Below are 22,603 nucleotides of genomic sequence, written 5' to 3'. Positions count from 1 at the left end.
GGCACCTTCACAACTTCGCACAGTCCCAGATAACCCTGTGAATTGAGTCTTTGAGGCTGAAGGAGAGCATCCCTCAGGAGGGCAAACACACGGAAAGTAATCAGCCCAGACAAGGTACTTGGCCGAGCATTAAAGATCTGTGCTGATCAGCTGGCTGGAGTGTTCACCAATACCTTTAACCTCTCACTTTACCAGTCTGAGATACCCACCAGCTACAAGCAAGCTTCAACTATACTGGTGCCTAAGAACGTGGTAACCTGCTTCAATGACTATCCTCCAGTAGCAGTTACATACATTGTGATGAAGTGCTTTGAGGGGTTGGTGATAAAACATATCAACTATTGCCTGAGGAGCGACTTGGGTCTACTCCAATTTGCTTACGGGCACAACAGGTGATACCATTTCATTGGCTCTTCACTCAAATACAGAACTTCTGGAGAGCGTAGATGGAGATCAGGAACTTCTGGAGATCAGGAAGTTCTTCATTGACTACAACCTGGCATTTAGTACTATCTATCCCTCAAAACTAATCAATAAAGCTTCACGGCTTGGCCTTAATACTTCTTTGTGCAACTGGATCCTCGATTTCCTCACTTGCAGACCCCAAGACAGTTTGGATTAGCAACAATATTTCCTCCACGATCTCTATCAGTATAGGTGCATCACAAGACTGTGTGCTTAGCCCTCTGCTTTACTCGCTTCACACTTATGTCTGTGAGGCTAAGCACAGCTCCAACACCATATTCAAATTTGCTGGTGACACCACTGCCACGAGCTGAATCAAAGGTGGTGATGAATCAGCATACAGGAAGGAGACTGCAATCTGGCTGAGTGGTGCCATAACAACAACCACTCACTCAATGTCAGCAAGATCAAAGAGCTATAATGGACTTCAGGAGGAGGAAACCGGAGGTCCATAAGTTGTTCTCATCGCGGATCAGAGGTGGAGAGGGGCAGCAATTTTAAATTCCTCGGTGTTATCACTTCAGAGGATCTGTCCTGAGTCCAGCACATAAGTGAATTTATGAAGAAAGCATGGTTGAAGTTTGCAAAGATTTGGCATGTCATCTAAAACTTTGACAAACTTCTGCAGATGTGTGGTGGATTGACTGGTTGCATCACAGCCGGGTATGGGAACACCCAGGCTCCCGAACAGAAAAGCCTACAAGAAGTCCTGGGTACGGCTCAGTCCATCACGAGTAAAGCCCTTCCCACCACAAGGCGATGTCACAGGAACGTATCATCCATCATCAAGGACCCTCACTGTCCAGGCCATGCTCTCTTCTCACAAATACCATCAGGAATATAGTACAGGAGCTTCAGGACTCACACCATCAAGTTCAGTAACAGTTATAATCCCTCAACCTTCAGGCTCTTGAACCCGAGGGAACAACTTCACTTGCCCCATTACTGAACTGTTTCCACAACCCATGTTCACTTTCAAGGATTCTTCTCATGTCTGCAATATCTATTGCTTAATTTTTTATCTATCTATTTATTTTCATGTTTGCAGTTTGTTGTCTTTGGCACACTGGTTGTTTGTCCTGTTGGGGGCAGTCTTTCATTGATTCTATTTGTTTCTTGTGTTTACTGTGAATGCCTACGAGAAAATAAATCTCCGGGTTGTGTATGGTAACAATCAGTACTTTGATAATAAATTGGTTTTAAACTTTTGACATTGAAAAATAAATTGGTTGTTTTACTTTGAGGGGTTTTCCTATCAGACTAAATAAGATAATCTAGCAATATTTCAACATGTAATCACACTATCAATGCCAAATTTTTAAAAAACAATGCAAATGCAAAGAAAAATTACCCGTAGAGCCAAATGGTATTTAAGACAGCTATGCATGTTTTGTTTATGTCTAGTCACAATAACAGGATCTTTTAGCCAGTCATGTAAAACTCAAGGTTTTCTCTCACAGAAAATTCCGATATACACACAACAACAAGAGGTTTAAGAAAATGTAACCTAACAAGAAAAAACTACCAACTAGCCATATCCTGATTTAAATGGATCCAACCCTTTAAATGGTTGCTTGTGTTTTTATTTTGCTTCTTCACTTATTCAATATTCCAGAAGTCAAACAGGTTTTATAAATTCAGCAGTAAGTTAGTGACAGGAGTGTAACCAAATCTTAACTTTCTTCCAAGTTCCTTTCAAAACCATCCAATTTCAAACTTGTTATTTTCAAGCTAGAAGACTACATTCTCTGGCACTCTTGCAGTCAGCAGAGCTGATGGTTTGTGGATTTTGAGCATGAGTTTTGAAAAAGTGAGTAGGTCCAGTCAGGTCATTGATGGGCTTGAGATCATTGAGTATTTAGGCACTTGGCAAGGGCCAATAAAGGGAGGTTAGGTTTAAGCGTAGCAGCCTAGGCAAAAATGGTTAATACTGGGGGGGGGGGGGGCGGGCGGATAATTTTAAGATAACTGTAGCAAAGTATAAGGTGGGGGGGGGGAAGAGTCAGAGGTATAATTTTTTAAAAACACAGAGAACGTTAAGTGTGTGGAACACCCTTCCATGGGTGGTGGTAGGGGCAGTTACATTAGGGGCATTTAAGTAACTCTCAGATGGACACATGGATGATACAAAAAAAATCCTCCTATGTAGGAAGGAAGGAGGAGTTTGATCTTAGTGTAGTTTAAACGGTTGGCAGATCATCGTGGGCCAAAGAGCCAGTATTGTACTGTAGTGTTCTATGTTCTACAACTCCCTTTTACTGAAATAACACAAAAACTAATGCAACTGAAAGAAACTTGCCTTTGTCATTATCTTGAATGGCAGCAGAGCCCTAAAATTTAACTTTCATATGTAGAACAGCATAAGTGAAAAAGGAAAACTCATTACTATTTAAAAATTAATATAATATAAAACCATCATAAATGACTAGAACTTCTGCACACCCAATGGAGATTACTGTATATGAACCATTACTGTATTCCAACTATTCAAGAAATTTCAGTTTATTATTCTAATTCAGCTCTTCTCTTCATTGCCAGTAGTGGCAGGAATAAATGCCTAGATTTATCTATGCATTCATACTTTCCGATAAATCTAAGCTGAAATTAAAGTATCCATTAAGTTACCTCTTCATTCTCACACCTTCTTCCCTTACAAATTTCACTGTCAAATTAATCAATGTCTCCAACTTCAGGGTCAATTTCTTTCATTGTCTAAAATTGACAACAGCTTTAGGGATAATGGAGGGGGGACTTCATCTTGGGTAGAAGAAAATAAATCTGCATTGCATTGTAACACTTTTTCACCAGAACTGTGGAGAGAAGATCTTATTAAGCTACAGAGAGTGGAACTTGCCGGGGTGGGGGGGGAATGAGTGGTGGTAATGGAGCATTTGCTGATAGGAGAAAATCAGTGACCAAATGGATGTGCTACAAACAAGATTTTTTTGGTTAATAAGTGACTGGGAACAGTGAAAGAGCCAGAGCATAGTCAAAAGAATATAGGTTTTGGTTTTGATCAATGCAAGAAGGGACACATACTCACTCCTCTAACATCCTTGCAGCTTAACATACCCCTTCTGTCTCCCTCCCAGTTCTGACAGTGCTTGACCCAAAACATTGACTCAGTTTCTCCTACACAGTTATGGCCTGACCTGCTCAGTGTTTCCAGCATTTTCTGTTCTTATTTCAGAAATCCAGAATCTGCATTTTGTATTTTTTTTTACTTTTAATAACAGTACTTATAGCATGCAACATTGCATAGAAAAATGCCGAACACTTTTATTAAAAGATCAGTCCCTAAATTAAAACATGTGCCTTATTTGACCACTTAGATTGTCAAAATAATATAATGCTCAAAAACTTATAAATTAACACAATCTTCTATAAAAGTGATAGATGAATTATCTCGAATATGCCTTACAATGCAAGAATCATTTCCTCTTGCATCTTCTGAAGAGAATCGAGGAGTAGAGGAAGAACTTTATCATAGTATTGTTCCTGATGTAACTGGGCGCCCTTCACTGCAAGCACATACTGGTTGTGTAGATTATGAAGTTTCATTGTGGCCTTGTCAAATCTGTCTTTAGCTTTTTCAGTCTCTTTACCTGAAGGAGGACAGAAAGCACAAGTACAAACCTCAGAAACTCAATTGTTTTCTAAGATAATCAGGAATCTCTTCAAATATTGACTCTTTGCATGGTCAATCAATTCTTCAAATCAAAAGCATACCTGCAAAAGCTATAGATTCTAGGAACAAAGTGGGGTGTTATAATTTTTTAAAAACGATTTACTTTCTGCTTAGTGAAAATTTTTAACAATAATCTGAACAAAATATGTGTTTTGTGATTTGTCAGTAATGGTAAAGTTTACTTATTTTCATCTTGGACACTTAAGATTGCTGTTCTAAGGGAATCCTGATTCAAGGACTTAAAGCACTGGGTAGAAATTGATGGCCATGGAAGAGAATTAAAGTTAATTTTCCTTCCCAGAGTAGATTCCAAAAACGTGCGAAAACAAACTTTCAATTGTTGGCAATTAATTAAAAACAAAGTGGAATATAATGCTAACCACTAACACAAATCTGTGCTCTGCAGCATGTTTTTAAGGAGAATATCAGTTTCACTTCAACTACTTATTTATGGTCAACCTGTACTTGGGAGACCTGAGCAAGAATTTTTTTGGAAAAGACAAATTATCAGTTTATACTACTACAGGGATAGCTGACAGTTATAGGGAACAGAGAGGAGTGTGCAGTTGAGGCCAAGATCAGATCAGGCTGAATTCTGATGAATATAAAGGCAGACTTGAGATGCAGAATTATATTTTATTTTATTCAGATATACAGTGCAGAATAGGCCTTTCTGCCCTCTCGAGCCATGCTGCCCAGCAACCCTGATTCAATCCTAACCTAATCAAGGGCCAATTTACAATGCCAATTAACTTATCTCATTCATTTCTAGACTGGGGGAAGAAAGCGGAGCACCAAGATAAAACCTGCACATTCCATGGGGAGGAGATACAGAGACTCCTCAGAGTATGCGGGTTTGAACTCCAAACTCCAATGTCCTGAGCTATAACAGCATCGTGCTAACTGCTACGTCACCGTGGCATCTATTATATTGGTAATAGCTTATGCCTGCCTCCACTTCTTATTTCCAAATGGTACCAGTGTTGAATTTTATTTGGGCAAACTCTTGGCACAGGTAGGTAGCTGGCACTATAAAGAATTTTTTTTGCTGACCAACTCCATAATGTAACTTAAACGCAAACAACAGGAATTCTGCAGATGCTGGAAATTCAAGCAACACACATCAAAGTTGCTGGTGAACGCAGCAGGCCAGGCAGCATCTGTAATCATTTACAGATGCTGCCTGGCCTGCTGCGTTCACCAGCAACTTTGATGTGTGTTCCATAATGTAATGCAAGGTTTGCCTGTTCTACTGAATGAAATATTTCTTGTTTACTGATATTGCCAAAAATAAGAAATATTAGCTGGAACATAGTAGGATTAAATATTTCTTAAAGTAATAGCATCAAATTTCATTTTACATGCTTCACAGGTTGTGTAACAAGGACAATTCCAATACGTCACTGCAATATGTACAGTTGTCTTTAACAGCTTTTTTTGGCTTGAATATCTTGCTGTAGTACTCTCAACAAGTACAAAGTCTTGCAAACTGAAGATAATATCCACAACTTCAACAAACTTAAAAGGCTCATATTTATGTAACCTGGCTGGCTGCCATCATTAATTTTATCCTTCACAGCCTGAAGCAACTCAAAACATAAAATATTTCTGCAAGTCTGGGATTGTGATGAAAATGAAGCAAGTTATTCATGTACCTGCCACAACTTGGAGTGCTTTTATAGAACGAATTCATTCACATCACATTGGAAACCCACAATTACATGAAATGTATGTTTGTAGGTGTTTTACTTCAGTCTCATGGTAAGAGTCATCAGTTTTGTGCTTTATTAACTAAAGTAAATTCATAAAAACATTCAGTAAATTTGAAATCATATTCCCTTTAAAGCAGATATACAAGGCATGTTTTTTTTTTATTACAGAGATTGGTGAATGCTTGGAATTTACTGCCGAGGGCAGATATGTTAGAGGCATCTAAGAGACTCTTACATAGGCACATGAATATGCAGAGAATGGAGTGTTATCGACTTATGCAGATAGAAGGGATTAGTGAATTAGGCATCACCTGCTTTATTACTTCTGCACAATTCTGTTGTCTTAAGGACTGTTATTGTGCTGTACTGTTTTATGTTCTATATTCTATATTCTACTGACTTTATTTCTGTGGGCAAAATATCACATTCTTACCTGGCAATTATAAAAAGTTAATTTCAAAGATTTCAAAGGTTAAAGTAAATTGAATTGAGTCCTGACGAAGGGTCTCGGCCTGAAACGTCGACTGCACCTCTTCCTATAGATGCTGCTTGGCCTGCTGCGTTCACCAGCAACTTTGATGTATGTTGCTTGAATTGGGCTCTGATACTTATGTTTTAGTCCTTCAGAGTGAATGATAAAGAAGCGTCCTGTGTTTTCCTTTACTGCACATTCAATTGCCAGTCTTGCAGTAATTGCAAGGAAAATTACCCTACTAGTTCATTGTAAATTAACTTTAAGACTTAAAACTGTTCAATTATTTCTTTCTGATGGTGTAACCATGAATCAGATTTGAAATTTATAACTGTGATGGTATAAGCCAGGTATAGCTCAGAAGCAATAATCTATCATTTGAACTTTATACAGCAGAAATAGATCTTATGGATCAATTAAATGAACTACTATACGCTTATGCTTACTATTTTAGTGCAGATTTATACAATTTCACAGCAGATTTTAATGCAGTTAATACGATGCTTATTTTATAAGTATGCATCTTCATAACACATTATCAACTCGTACTGTTTTTCACAAAATTTACTAAATTACACTCATTTATAACACTGTGTCCTCAGAAGAATATTTGGTTTACTTTGAAGTAAGACTATTAATTTTCAAAACAATGAAAATTACTTGCACAATCCTGTGCCATAACATACATTATTCTTAAATAATCATTTTATTTTCCTGTGCAAATTCAATGTTTTTCTCACTTTCAAGATACCATAAAAGGATCAAAAAATAAATGTATTTATCACATTTTAATTTAAGTTACCTTTTAAAAGGGCATCTTTATATTTTTCCTTAGCTGCTGCGGCTTCCTTTGCCAGGTGTCTGTAGGCCGATTTCAACTTTTCTAGTTCAGTCTTTGTCACCTTAACACAATTTTAAAAAGTTAAACTAAGAAGATGTATGATAATATATGCAAAATTCTAAATGGTGAGTTGGCCAAGGACACCTATATAAAGTCAAAGTCTTACATACAATATTTTACAAAACATTAAAATATTTAAACTGTGGGATATATATTTTTCCATAAATTAGTTGAGAATTTACCCTTCTGCTAATTTGCGAGAAATGATCTATTTTGGATTCTCAAACAAATTTAATAGGACGCTCTTTAAATGAAGTTTTGCATAGGTATAAATATACAACTCTGATATCCAACCATTCAGAAATCTCAATTGCTCAGTATCTGCTTTACCGTTTGACATTTATCATGTTCCTTTCCCTATTACTGGGGCCCTGGTTCTCTTGTTCCTTTCTGACTCGTGGGGGCCCTAGTTCCCACACTCCCATTCAACTCACTTGGAATTTTCCCACATCTCGTTACAGAGTCTAGTGTCCAGCTTCCTAGAGTTCTTTTAAACTTATCAGGTTTATTGTGATATTTATTATAATCTGCAATATACTAGAAGAGCAAATTAAAAATTTATTGGGATATTAATAAAGTGTAACTTTCAATAGTCTGCAAGATCTGCACGGCTGGCAGAACACCTAATTGTTGAAGTTTTACTATAAATATCTGAATTCTAAGCGTGCTGGGCATAGCTTTATACAAATGGTTCATTTGTTAATATTAAATTTAATATCTTTCTTACAATGACAATATCAAATTGTAGGGTGTAGTTTTAAGAACTCTAATCTGTCAAAATAAAAATAGGAAGCAATCATTTTGGAGATTTCCATATATTTTTCTTACATATAGGAATTACTTCCATATTTCCTTGCAAAATGGAAGACCATTTCAAACGATCGAGATTATACTCACTCACAAAGGAATTTCATTTCCCAACCAATTTTCCCTGGAACATATTCATCAACTCCTTCCCAGAACCTGTCACTTAATAACATATCAGGCAAAAAGTACAGTGGACAATGTACACAATTTTAGGATGTGGGATGACAAAGGAGTCTGGACCACCAACAGCTACAGGGAGAATGTCAAACTCCACAATGACAATACTCACATTCAGATTTTAACCAGAGTTGCTGGAGCAGTGAGGCAGTGACTCTATCTACCATGCCACTGTTCCATTTTATTGTGACAGATGCTGAAATGTTTGTTCACAGTACTCTTAGCATAACATAGATACATAGAACAGTCCAGCACAGTACAGGCCCTTCGGCCCACATTGTTGTGCCGACCCTCAAACCCTGCCTCTCATACAACTCCCCACTTTAAATTCCTCCATATACCTGTCTAGTAGTCTCTTAAACTTCACTAGTATATCTGCCTCCACCACTGACTCAGGCAGTGCACTCCACACACCAACCACTCGAGTAAAAAACCTTCCTCTAATATCTCCCTTGAACTTCCCACCCCTTACCCTAAAGCCATGTCCCCTAGTATTGAGCAGTGGCACCCTGGCAAAGAGGCACTGGCTATCCACTCTATCTATTCCTCTTAATATCTTGTATACCTCTATCATGTCTCCTCTCATCCTCCTTCTCTCCAAAGAGTAAAGCCCTAGCTCCCTTAATCCTCATAATCCATACTCTCTAAACCAGGCGGCATCCTGGTAAATCTCCTCTGTACCCTTTCCAATGCTTCCACATTCTTCCTACAGTGAGGCGACCAGAACTGGACACAGTACTCCAAGTGTGGCCTAACCAGAGTTTTATAGAGCTGCATCATTACCTCGAGACTCTTAAACTCTATCCCTCGACTTATGAAAGCTAACACCCAATAAGCTTTCTTAACTACCCTATCTACCTGTGAGGCATCTTTCAGGGATCTGTAGACATATACCCCGAGATCCCTCTGCTCCTCCACACTACCAAGTATCCTGCCATTTACTTTGTACTCTGCCTTGGAGTTTGTCCTTCCAACGTGTACCACCTCACACTTCTCCGGGTTGAACTCCATCTGCCGCTTCTCAGCCCACTTCTGCAACCTATCAATGTCTCTCTGCAATCTTTGACAGACCTCTACACTATCTACAAAACCACCAACCTTTGTGTTGTCTGCAAATTGCCAAACCACCCTTCTACCCCCACATCCAGGTCGTTAATAAAAATCATGAAAAGTAGAGGCCCCAGAACTGATCCTTCTGGGACACCACAAGTCACAACCCTCCAATCTGAATGTACTCCCTCCACTACGACCCTCTGCCTTCTGCAGGCAAGCCAATTCTGAATCCACCTGGCCAAACTTCCCTGGATCCCATGCCTTCTGACTTTCTGAATAAGCCTACCATGTGGAACCTTGTCAAATGCCTTACTAAAATCCATATAGATCACATCCACTGCACTTTCCTCATCTATATGCCTGGTCACCTCCTCAAAGAACTCTATCAGCTTGTTAGACACGATCTGCCCTTCACAAAGCCATGCTGATGGTCCCTGATCAGACCATAATTCTCAAAATGCCCAGAGATCCTATCTCTAAGAATCTTTTCCAACAGCTTTCCCACCACAGACGTAAGGCTCACTGGTGTATAATTACCCCGACTATCCCTACTACCTTTCTTGAACAAGGGGACAACATTCGAATGGTCCTCTGGTACCATTCCCGTAGACAACGAGGACATAAAGATCCTAGCCAGAGGCTCAGCAATCTCTTCCCTCACCTCGTGGAGCAGCCTGGGGAATATTCTGTCAGGCCCCAGGGACTTATCCGTCCTCATGTATTTTAATTACTCCAACACCTCCTGTTCCTTAATATCAACATGCTCCAGAATATCAACCTCACTCATATTGTCCTCACCGTCATCAAGTTCCCTCCCATTGGTGAATAACGAAGAGAAATATTCATTGAAGACCTCGCTCACTTCCACAGCCTCCAGGCACATCTTCCTACCTTTATTCTAATCGGTCCCACCTTCACTCCTCTCATCCTTTTGTTCTTCACATAATTGAAGAATGCCTTGGAGTTTTCCTTTACCCTACTCGCCAAGGCCTTCTCATGCCCCCTTCTTGCTCTTCTCAGCCCCTTCTTAAGCTCCTTTCTTGCTACCCTATATTCCCCAATAGATCCATCTGATCCTTGCTTCCTAAACCTCATGTATGCTGCTTTCTTCCACCTGACTAGATTTTCCACTTCACTTGTCACCCATGGTTCCTTCACCCTACCATTCTTTATCTTCCTCACTGGGACAAATTTATCCCTAACATCCTGCAAGAGATCTCTAAACATCGACCACATGTCCATAGTACATTTCTCTGCAAAAACATCATCCCAATTCACACCTGCAAGCTCTAGCCTTATAGTCTCATAATTGGCCCCCAATTAAAAATTTTCCAGTCCTCTCTGATTCTATCCTTTTCTGTGATAATGCTAAAGGCCAGGGAGCGGTGGTCACTGTCCTCCAGATGCTCACCCACTGAGAGATCTGTGACCTGACCCGGTTCGTTACTAGATCTAGTATGGCATTCCCCCTAGTCAGCCTGTCAACATACTGTGACAGGAATCCGTCCTGGACACACTTAACAAACTCTGCCCTGTCTAAACCCTTGGAACTAATCAGCTGCCAATCAATATTAGGGAAGATAACAACCCTGTTATTTTTGCACCTTTCCAAAATCTGCCTCCCAATCTGCTCCTCGGTATCTCTGCTGCTACCAGGGGGCCTATAGACTACCCCCAATAGAGTAACTGCTCCCTTCCTGTTCCTGACTTCCACCCATACTGACTCAAAAGAGGATCCTGTTACATTACCCACCCTTTCTATAGCTGTAATAGCATCCCTGACCAGTAATGCCACACCTCCTCCCCTTTCCCCCCCTCTCTATTCCTTTTAAAGCACAGATATCCAGAAATATTGAGAATCCATTCCTGCCCTGGTGCCAGCCAAGTCTCTGTAATGGCCACTACATCACAACAAAGCTGCTTTCCTGAGACCATGGTCAACATTAGATTGAAAAAGAATATTTGGTTTTAGGAAGGGAAATGGAGGTATACAGTACATAATGTTTTGCATCTCATAAGGGTGGGATGCTCAGGTTAATTTACGAAAATGAAACTATTACAGCTTAGCTGAGATTCATGTTATTTTTGGGAGTTATGTAGTTGAAGCACAGGTCTTCTCCTATTCTTCCTCGACCCGACTCCAACATCACCAGAAAAATAATTCCTTTCTAAACAGTGGAAAACAATTGCAATACCAAAATCACAGTGCAAAATTTGAGCTCAGATGTGTCAAAAAAAAAATCACCAAATTTTGTAGACAAACTCAAAAGGGACTTTCACAAAACAACAAATTTTGTGACAGTGATAATCAAACTGGTTCTAGCTCGACTGATACTGGCATTTACCTGATAATGTAAAAGACTGCCCAGCTGCAACTTCTGTACAGAAAAGATCTGAATCTTGTCCAATTACAGTTTGCAAGGAAGTATTAACATAGAGCCTGGCATGAATGAGAAATAAATGCCAAAGAGTAAGAAATAGATATGAAAATATTATACAATCTGGACCTCCAAGGAACTTATTTTTAACCAAATTTAGGGATGAAACTTTTTTTTTTACATCGCTTGGCTCTGCAAAGTTTTGACAAATAGCCAAAATTATTTTTGCCTGACAGTCATACTCCATATTTTTACTGACTTGAAACAAAATTAACTGTTACAGACAAGGATTTGATGTATTTTCCCCATCACTCACTACCCACCAAGTGTTGCAAATCACACAGAAACACTCTTTAATTTTACAATAGCTGAAATGTTTCGTACATTGCTTGAAGATGAAACTGACAAATGCTTCAGACAAACTCATTGTTCAACAGTTGGGAAGAATGTGAAACCACATCCTTCCTGATTAATTCAAATATAACTACAAGCGTGAAAGATATGGGTCTCAGATCACTGACTCTTTACTTGTTAAGCAGAATGAAAAATGGCATGCTGGTCTTTATTACAAGAGGATTTGACTGCAAGAGATTAAGTTTCTTGCAGGGCCTTGGTGAAATCACAGCTGGAGTATGATGTACAGTTTTGATCATTTAATTCAAGAAAGGATGCATGTGCCAAAGAAGGAATGCAACAAAGATTCACAAGACTGTTTCCCAGGATGGTGGATGTCATGCACAATGAAAGATCGAAGTCATGCCTGTTACTAGCCAAGTACCCCAACTCAACTGCTAAATGGAGAACGGCCTAATAATACTGGGGATATAAGAATAAAATGAAAAAGTCACATGTACATCAAAATACAGGCTAGAATAGGGCAACTTCAGATGAGTCTAAAGATATCCTTTAATTTCACTCTTCCTTATCGTGGGTAGTTCCTCAACAGATGAGCCACCAGAATCAGAAAGCAACCTGCTCCTGTATGCCTTGTAATGCTGCACTAAACCACTCTCTAAAGGCATAACATAATAGAAGTCCCTCTGTCAATTAGAAAGAAGTAACTTAACAGTGGCACATGATAAAATGAATGCAAAGGCTAGATATATACCTGAGAACAAACTCATACACTTTGAATTACCTTGCACATTTCAGCTTCTAAGTGCTGCTGCATACTCTGATAATTCTTTCTCACTTGCTGTTTATCTTTGATCATCATGGTCAATCTGTACAAGGGTCCTACATTTAGGTCTTCTGCATGTGTCTTCATTATTTTGCTCAACTGTTCTGTTTGATGTACCACACAGGACCAAGACTATAAAGAAATAAAAAAATACAGTCTCTCAAAAATGGCAGAGATATGAGTAAAATACAATCAAAACACCTTATACTCTTTTGATTCCTTACCATTATGAAAAGTAAAATTACATTATGTACTTGCAGATCAAATATGAATACTACAATTTGTAACCAAAGAAAAGATATTTTTTAAATCATTAACATAATTTATTTTGAAGCCTAACAATTAGCTAAAAACAAGCAGAAATATTAATTTAAAATCATTGATGGATTTGTGGAGGATGTGGGGTTAAGGGTTTGTGGCAGAGGACAGGAGGAAAAAATATCTATTGCCAATTCACCTTTGAGATATTACTAACAAAATCCACTGGGGATGATGCTTCATGCTTTTCCACTTGCTGGCAAATGTTCTGTAGGAAGGATGCATACTCTTTGTCACTTTTAACTCTCAGAGACATCAGCCTTTTTAGTGTCTCCATTAATTTAAGCTCAGATTCTTGCAATTTTAGCAAAGCCTCATGAGAATTCTGAAGGTCACTTCCAAAGCCCATGTTGAATAAGGCACGACAATATCCAGCGTTCAGAGCGACTTTAACGTCTGTTGTTCAAAGCATATCCCCTCTCCTGAATAGCAAGAGAAAAAGTACAAGTTATTATTTTTGCTCCATAAAATTGCAAACGTTTGCTTACATTTGAATAATGTGGATTGAACAACGCATGTTTGATTGAATTCTATAAGTTAATAATTATAAGACGGGAGGCTATTTACCCCTGGATGGCTCTCAACAAAGTAACTGTATCAACCCCATTTTCCCCATCATTATTTCCCTGTACACTTGCACTTTGTTTTGCAGCAGCAGTACATTACAATATATAATATTAAAAAACTAGAGAGAGAGATAAAATAAATTAAATAAATAGTGCAAAAAAAGAGCAAAAGAAAATAGAGAAGTAGTGTTCATGGGTTCATTGTCCATTCAGAAATCTGATGGTGGAGGGGAAGAAGCAGATTCTGAAACATTGAGTGTGTGTCTTAAGCCTCCTGCACCTCCTCCTTGATGGTAGCAATGAGAAGAGCACATATCCTGGATGATGGGGGGGGGGTCCTTAATGATGGATGCCATTTGTGGCATCACCTTACCAAAGTGTCCTCGATGTTGAGTAGGCTAGTGCCCATGATGGAGCTGGCTGAGTTTATGACTTTCTGCAGCATTTTTTGATCCTATGCAGTGACCCCTCCATACCAGACAGTGATGCAACCAATTAGAAATTTGCAAGTAACCTTTAATGACGTACCACTTCTCCTCAAATTCCTAATGAAATATAGCCGCTGTCATGCCTTCTTTATAATTGCATCAATGTTGGACCCAGGATTGATCTTCAGAGATGGTCATACGCAGGAATTTGAAACTGCTCACCCATTCCACTTCTGATCCTTTGATGAAGACTGGCATGTGTTCCCTCAACTTCCCCTTCTTGAAGTCAACTTCTTGCATGTCTTGACGTTGAGTTCAAGGTTGTTGTTGCCACACCACTATCTCATTCTTGCAAGCTTAAGTTACCTTAAGCAGTCTGTTAACCTATCGACACATATTTGAAGTTAAGGTGGCAACTGACCACCCACTGGAAATCCAGGTTACACAGTGAACGTGCAAACTCCAGACAGGGAGCACCCAAGGTCTGGATTAAGTTCTGGTTACTAGAGTTGCAATGCAGTTGCATCAACTTTGCTCTACCATGCCTTGCTCTCATTGAAAAAACTGTTAACACTTTTTACATCTGATCCTAAAATAAGGACTGGCTCATGGACCTCTGGCTTCCCTCTCCTGAAATCTATAATCAGTGATTTGGTCTTGTTGACATTGAGTGAGAGGTTGTTGTTGCTGTGACATCACTGAGCCACATCTTCAATCTCCCTCCCATATGCTGATTCATCACCACCTTAAATTCGGCCACAACAGTGGTGTCATCGGCAAACGTGAATATGGCATTGGAGTTGTGCTTGAGTAGAGCATGGGGCTAAGCACACATGGAGATCTTTGAACTTTGACAGAGGCAGCTATAATAGCAATATTTTGGACAAGCTGTGCAAATACAAAAAGGAAAAAGAACTAATAATAATAAACTAAATTCAACGCACCAAAATGTCACCAACCCTAGAACAGAATTAGCAACAAACACAAAGATAATGAACTTTTGGTCAAATATCTTGTCATATAGGGTGATACACAATCAAGAAGCAAGCTGGATTATGGAGAAAAAAGAACACACTCACATAATTGAAGGCATGCAAACACCTGAAGTTACAATGGATATGCTAAAAGCAGTTATAAAAAAAATACCCACAACTGGAGGGGGGAGGGATCTTCGACTCAGACCATGAGGGTCTGCGTCGGGCATTTTCATGCCTCACAAGGCGCAGATTGGAAGTCTGTGTGGGGCGCCACTCCTCGCACAGACACCAGAGCAAAGTGTGGTTAAGTGCCTTGCTCAACACACAAACACGCTGCCACAGCTGAGGCTCGAACTAGCGATCTTCAAATCACTAGACAAACGCCTTAACCACTTGGTCACGTGCCCAACACCAACAACCGGAGAAGTACCGGCAATTATAATATTCATAATTATTGTTATAAAGAATTTACTTGTCTTCATCTGTACCTATTAATACACATGAACAATTTTCTTTTAAGTCCTGAAACTGTGTCTGAATTTTTGACAGAAAGTGAAACGTATCTCTTACCTTAAGGAGAAATCACAAATGACCCATCAAAATATTGTCTTCTAACTTGTTTACAAACTATATATGAAATTTTAACATCTTGCATCTCGTAACTAATCATCAGTCACAATATACCACGATATACTTACAAAAGAGCAGAAAGGATGCTGAAAGGGTATGAACGGATGTAAAGAACAATTGATAATAGATTCTATAGTTCTAAATCAACCCTGGAGGAAAAGCAGAAATACTTCATGTTGCTACATTGACTACCCACTATATATAAAATATTAATATAGATATGTATATAAACTGCACCCAATACTTATTAAATTCCTACAACATTTGAAGCATTAGCATACTATAATCACCCTATCCATTAACAACCAAAAAAAACATTATTATCAAAATAAACAGAGGCATTTTTCAGGGCAACTCCCTAAGGCCAATAGTTTTGTCTAGATTTAAACCCTCTCTGTAATTTACTGAATCAGACAAAAATAGGGCATCAAATCAGAAACAACCAAACAAACTTTACCTTGACATTCCTTCTATACATGGATGATTTGAAATTATACATCAGTAAAACTAAAGCAATTAATTCAAATAGTAGAACTATTTTCCAGAAGATAGAACTATGAACTTTGAACTAAGTGCAGAACATTAAATATAAAGAATGGTGCAAGAGGGAGTAGAATATAAAACAAAGCAGCAGGATACAATTAATGGATGAATATGAAACATATAAGTATTTGGGATATCAACAAGCAAAGAAAAAAATATACAGGTTTCCCCCGCTATCTGAAAGTAGAACGTTCCTATGAAACCTTTCGTAAGCCGAAATGGCGTAAAGCAAAGAAGCAATTACCATTAATTTATATGGGAAATTGAAAAATCAGTGTGCTTGGCTATGCCCTTGGCTCAGGTTTTACCAGCTTGAGCAGAGGAAAAAATAAAAATACAATAATAATAACATTAATAACAAATAAATAAATAAGAAACAACTACCAAGAACATGAGATGAAGAGTCCTTGAAAGCGAGTCAAGTTGTGGGAACAGCTCAGTGATGTGGCAAGTGAAGTTATCCCCTCTGGTTCAAGAGTCTGAAGGTTGAAAGGTAATAAGTGTTCCTGACCCTGAGGCTCCTGTAGTTTCTTCCTGATGGCAGCATCGAGAAGAGAGCATTACCTCCATGATGACGGATGCTGCTTTCCTGCAGCAACACTCGTGTAGATGTACTCAATGGTAGGGCAGGCTTTACCCATGATAGACTGGCCCGTATCCACTATTATTTGTAGAATTTTCTGTTCAAGGGCATTGATGCTTCCCTATCAGTCAATATACTCTCCACTACACACCTATAGAATTTTGTCAAAGTTTTAGAGGTCATGTCGAATCTTCGCAAACTTCTAAGGGAATAGAGGCGCCGTTGTGCTCTCTTCATAATTGCACTTATGCACTGGGACCGGGACAGGTCTCTCAACATGATGACACCAAGAAATTTTAAACTTGCTGACCCTTTCCACCTCTGATCCTCTGATGAGAACTGGCTCATGGACCTTGCATATACTCCTCCTAAAGTCAATAATCAGCTCCTTAGTCTTGCTGACATTGAGTAACAGATTGTTGTTTCTGCGACACCACTCAGACAGATTTTCAATCTCTCCCCTCTCTGCTGATTTGTCACAGCCTTTGATATGGGCAATGACAGTGGTGTCATCAGCAAACTTTAAATTGGCATTGGAGCTGTGCTTAGCCACACAGTCATAAGTATAAAGTGAGTAGAGCAGGGGGCTAAGCACACAGCCTTGAGTGCACCTGTGCTGATGGAGATTGAGGAGGAGATATTGTTAGCAATCTGAACTGACTGGGGTCTGCAAGTGAGGGAATCTGGGATCCAAATGCACAAGGAGGTAATGAGGCCGAGGTCTTGTTTTGTTCTTGAAATGCTTACTAAATAATCGCAAGCAACAGGTGTTATAACTCAATCTTGACTTCTGAAGAACCTCAGATCAAAAACTTCAGTATCCAACAAATTTTTATCATAGCCAACAGGATGACTGCGAAGATTTGAGGACTCAGAATAATATAAAATGGTGTGAAAACTTTGGGCACACATTATTTCAATAAGTGGTATGTGCTTCATGCTTAATTTTCTAATCACCTGAATGAGAGCTAGTTCTTGTTTTAATACACCATCTAATGGAAGTTTAAGGGTGAAGGAGAACTCTATTGTACGTTATATGCTGGAAGAGTCAGTTTGGCACTAAATTAACATTTGTACCTAAATTGAAATCATGCTAAGTGGCAGAGTATCTAAGAAAACATCTGATTGTAAGCTAATGCTTTAAAAAAACTTAGATTGCAATCAATTGAGAAAAAATATGCCAATTACAATCCAGAGATAATTCCAATTGCAATCCTATGATATTTCAATTGCAATCCAGTTATATTTTAATGCTTTTTGCCTGACGCCAGCCCCCTAGGCCTGACTCGACGTAGTAGTAGTAGTATATTTTAATGCAACCCAATCGTATTTTGATCGTAGTCCAAGTGATAAAAAGTAAATACAAATTAAGTGTTCTGCGATGGCCGAAGATATGAAACCTACTACAGAATCTCCATTTATGTGAACAGATGACTGAGGGTGTGAATTCTTACCTAAAAAAACATTTCAATTTGAAAATAATAGAAAGATCCAGATGAAATATACCATCAATGTTGAATCTAAGATCCATATAGTTAGCTACTGCAGGCTATCAAATAAGTGGAAGGAGATGTTGAAATCCAAATAAGATCATTAAAGGTGGCCAGTTACCTGTTGATTAACAGCCACTGACCATGGGTCAACAGTCATTGCTCATTACTCAACAGCCAGTGCTGCTGCAGGTGAGACAACAGCCAACACCTATTAACCAACAGAAGAAGCTGGACTGGAACTTACTGTGTGTATCTCAGTAATCTTAGTCTGAGCCACACCTCTGAGGCCAATCCCTCTAAACAAAATTTCACTTTTTTGTTAGAAAGGACACTTGGCTAGAAGTTGTTAGCCAAGGTGAACAACAGAAACGAGCTCCATAGCAAGTTCAATCCCCTACATCACAAAAGACAGGAGATTCTAATTTGATGTGTTGGTTTCAACAACCAACGTTGGATGTAATGGACATATTGTTGCAGGCAAAACAAAAATGACTAAGACCTTCCCTGCAGCCACTGCTTGCCTTGATAGGATAAAAACTGGATAGCTTATATGTTAACTTACTGATTGGGAATAAATGTTCTGAATTTTTTTAGACTATGATGTGACCACGACTGTGCAAGAATAATAACATGCCATGAAGATGTAAATCATTTTAAGAAAATAGCTCTATTGAACCCAGATCAAATTTTGTACACAAATGCCTCAACAATTGAGAGAGGAATTTGAATGGCTGGATGGTTTATTGCTTCTGAAACTGAAGTGCTGGCATCAGGAAGTATAGCTGTTGGTACCTCTGTTGGGAGACTGCTTTGTCGAGCACCTATGCTCCTTCCGCCAGAAGAAGCAGGATCTCCCAGTGGCCACCCATTTTAATTCCACTTCTCATTTCCATTCCAATATGTCAATCCATGGCCTCTTCTACTGTTGTGATGAGGCCACAACCAGGTTGGAGGAACAACACCTTATCGTCTGACTGGGTCGCCTCCAACCTGATGGCATGAACATCGATTTCTCGAACTTTCCAGAGATGTGCCCCATCCCCTTTACCACTCTTACTTTATCTCCTTGCCTGCCCATCACTTCTCTCTGGTGCTCCTCCCCACTTTTCTTTTGTCCATGGTCTTCTGTCTTCTCCTGTTAGATTTCCCCTTCTTCAGCCCTGGATCTCTTTCAGCAATCAACTTCCCAGCTCTATTTCATCCCTCCCCCTCCCAGTTTCACCTCTCAACTTGTGTTTCTCTCTCCCCTCCCCCCAACTTTTAAATCTACTCCTCCTCTTTCTTTCTCCAGTCCTGCTGAAGGATCTCAGCCCGAAATGTCGACTGTTCTCTTTTCCATGGATGCTGCCTGGCCGTCTGAGTTCCTCCAGCATTTTGTGCATGTTGCTTGGATTTCCAGCATCTGCAGAGCTTCTCTTGTTTGTGATATACATATATATTTGTCTGGTTGTGTTTTTAACTAATATTCTATATGCACAGGTTAAAGCCATGCATTCGCCTATAGGAAGTCAGATGTCGGGGCAACGACTGGGCCTCAAAGCCACAATGTCGCCTAGCAGATGTTGGGGGCCAGTCAACAGATGATATCAGTACACTGGGTGGTCTGGTCCGTTGTATTTTTACTGATACTCTATATGGATTTGTTGGCTTGTATGCATCAAGTCGCTGTGCGACAGGTGGGGGGAGGTAGGCCTAGGGATTCTTATTATGTGCCTGTGATCTTGTGTGTGCTTACTGTGAGTGACTGTTGGTAATGTGTTTTAGCTCCTTGACCCTGTTATAATGCAGTCTCGTTGGTTGTATTCATATATGGTTAAATGACAATTAAACTTGAATTGAGTTAAATTGAAAAACGTTAAGAAGATTTAATCCTCCCTTTGGTTTACTACCTACCATCCCAATTCAGACATTGCTTCATCACATGCTAACCAGACACTGGTGGTGCTGCCAAATCAGAATACATTATTACTTTCACTGTCTCTTCCAATACAGAGAATACACAAATCAAGGGAGGACAAGAGTTAGCAATGAGGAGGAAGTTTCCTTGTCAACACTGGACCCATTGCAAAGAGACTTTCATGCAATGGCAGATTTTCCCATAGCAACTTGCAAACTAGCTGGATACCAATTTACTGTCCCTCTCTCCCTGATGTCACAGTAAGGCGTGACTATGAATGTAACTGTTTCAGACTATTCCTCAATTAATCTGCAAGACAGTTGTTCATCAGTATTTACACTCTATTGTTAGGAGATCTTCATTTGGTCAAATGGGCTGAGAGCCACATTGCCACATCTGAATTTGATGCCTAGACTGATGTTGGTGGTCCAGTTAGAGTTTGTATTTTTCATGATTTAACAGTGAATGTTAAAACTGAACAGTTGTCTTTTTTTTTGTCCATAGGGCATTTAAGTGTCAATCAAGTTGGTAGAGATGTGGAAGCAGACTAGGTAAGGATGCCAGAATTTAGTGCCTGGAGGACACAAGTGATACCAATGAGATTTAACATCAATTCTAATGACAGTTGTTACTATGCACTTTTGCCTCTATTAAAGAAACTCCAAGTTAACAAATTTAAATTGTACAACCATCATGACAGAATTTAAACTTGGGTCTCTGGATGGTCAGGCCAGAACTACCACTGTACCCTACTCACTTTGTACTTATGATTGTGTGGCTAAATACAGCTCCACTGCTTATTTACAAATACCTGGGGATACGAATTGACAATAAACTGGACTGGTCAAAGAACACTGAGGCTGTCTACAAGAAGGATCAGAGCCGTCTCTATTTCCTGAGGAGACTGAGGTCCTTTAACATCTGCTGGACGATGCTGAGGATGTTCTACGAGTCTGTGGTGGCCAGTGCTATCATGTTTGTTGTTGTGTGCTGGGGCAGCAGGCTGAGGGTGGCAGACACCAACAGAATCAACAAACTCATTCGTAAGGCCAGTGATGCTGTGGGGATGGAACTGGACTCTCTCACGGTGGTGTCTGAAAAGAGGATGCTGTCCAAGTTGCATGCCATCTTGGTCAATGTCTCCCATCCACTACATAATGTACTGGGTGGGCACAGGAGTACATTCAGCCAGAGACTCATTCCACCGAGATGCAGCACTGAGCGTCATAGGAAGTCATTCCTGCCTGTGGCCCTCAAACTTTACAACTCCTCCCTTGGAGGGTCAGACATCCTGAGCCAATAGGCTGGTCCTGGACTTATTTCATAATTTACTGGCATAATTTACATATTACTATTTAACTATTTATGGTTCTATTACTATTATTTATGGAGCAACTGTAACAAAAACCAATTTCCCCCGGGATTAATAAAGTATGACTATGACTATTTAAGTTTGCTGATGACTTTACTGTTATTGGCCAAATCAAAGGTGGTAATGAGTTGGCATACAAGAGGGAGATTGAAGATCTGGTTGATTGGTCTAACAACAACCTTTCACTCAACGTAAGCAAATCTAAAGAGCCGAGTATCGATTAAAGGATGAAGAAACCAGAAGTCCATGAACCAGCCCTCATCTGGGCAATGGAGGTGGAAAGAGTCATTAGCTTCAATGTCCTTGGTGTCAACATATCAGAGGATCTGTATGGGACCAGCACGTAAGTGTCAACACAAAAGCAGCTTGACAGCCCCTCTACTTTCTTAGAAGCTTGCATAGACTTGGTAAGTCACCAAAAATGTTAACAAACTTTATAGAAGCACACTGGAGAGTATTCTAACTGGTTGCTTCATGGCTTGGTATGGAAATACCAATGCCCAGGACCCGAAAAGGTGACAGAAAGTGGTGAATACAACCCAGTCCATCACAGGCAAAGCACAAGCCACCACTGAAAATATTTTTTCATGGAGCACTGCCACAAGAACTCAGCATCCATCATCAAAGTGAAAATCTCAGAAAAAGATTGCTGTATCAGAGGGACATCACAGACTGCTGTATACTTTGCCTCATGGGAGCATATAGTTGCAAGGAGAAGTTTGTAAACCTTTTACAATTACCTGGCTTTCTGCATTAATTATTCATGAAACGTGGTCTGATCTTCATCTGAGTCACAATTTACTTAAACTAATAACACACAAACAACTGTACTTCTTCTCATCAATACTGAGGATACCATTTGAACAATCACAGCCTAATTTCAAAACAGTATGTGAACCTCCATGGTAATGCCGCCTACAAATGCTATTTGGAGTCATGTGTTCCAATTAATGAGATGAGATT

At 39.5% G+C, this 22,603-nt stretch overlaps 1 protein-coding gene across 2 annotated transcripts in view; it reads right to left on the bottom strand.

Annotated features, from left to right (window-relative positions):
- Positions 1-22,603, bottom strand: part of fer (fer (fps/fes related) tyrosine kinase) — a 141,353-nt gene that overhangs the window by 71,086 nt on the left and 47,664 nt on the right. For both annotated transcript variants that reach the window (XM_063068628.1, XM_063068627.1), the window contains exons 2-5: positions 13,291-13,573; positions 12,792-12,965; positions 7,140-7,239; positions 3,887-4,070 (exon numbers count right to left, since the gene is read on the bottom strand). In XM_063068628.1, coding sequence (XP_062924698.1) covers positions 3,887-4,070; positions 7,140-7,239; positions 12,792-12,965; positions 13,291-13,500 — 668 coding nt within the window. In that variant the 5' untranslated portion in view covers positions 13,501-13,573. The remainder of the gene's footprint in view (positions 1-3,886; positions 4,071-7,139; positions 7,240-12,791; positions 12,966-13,290; positions 13,574-22,603) is intronic.

This window comes from Mobula hypostoma, chromosome 16 (genome assembly GCF_963921235.1).
Source record: "Mobula hypostoma chromosome 16, sMobHyp1.1, whole genome shotgun sequence".
Lineage (NCBI taxonomy): Eukaryota > Metazoa > Chordata > Chondrichthyes > Myliobatiformes > Myliobatidae > Mobula > Mobula hypostoma.
This window is presented reverse-complemented; position numbering and strand designations above follow the sequence as displayed.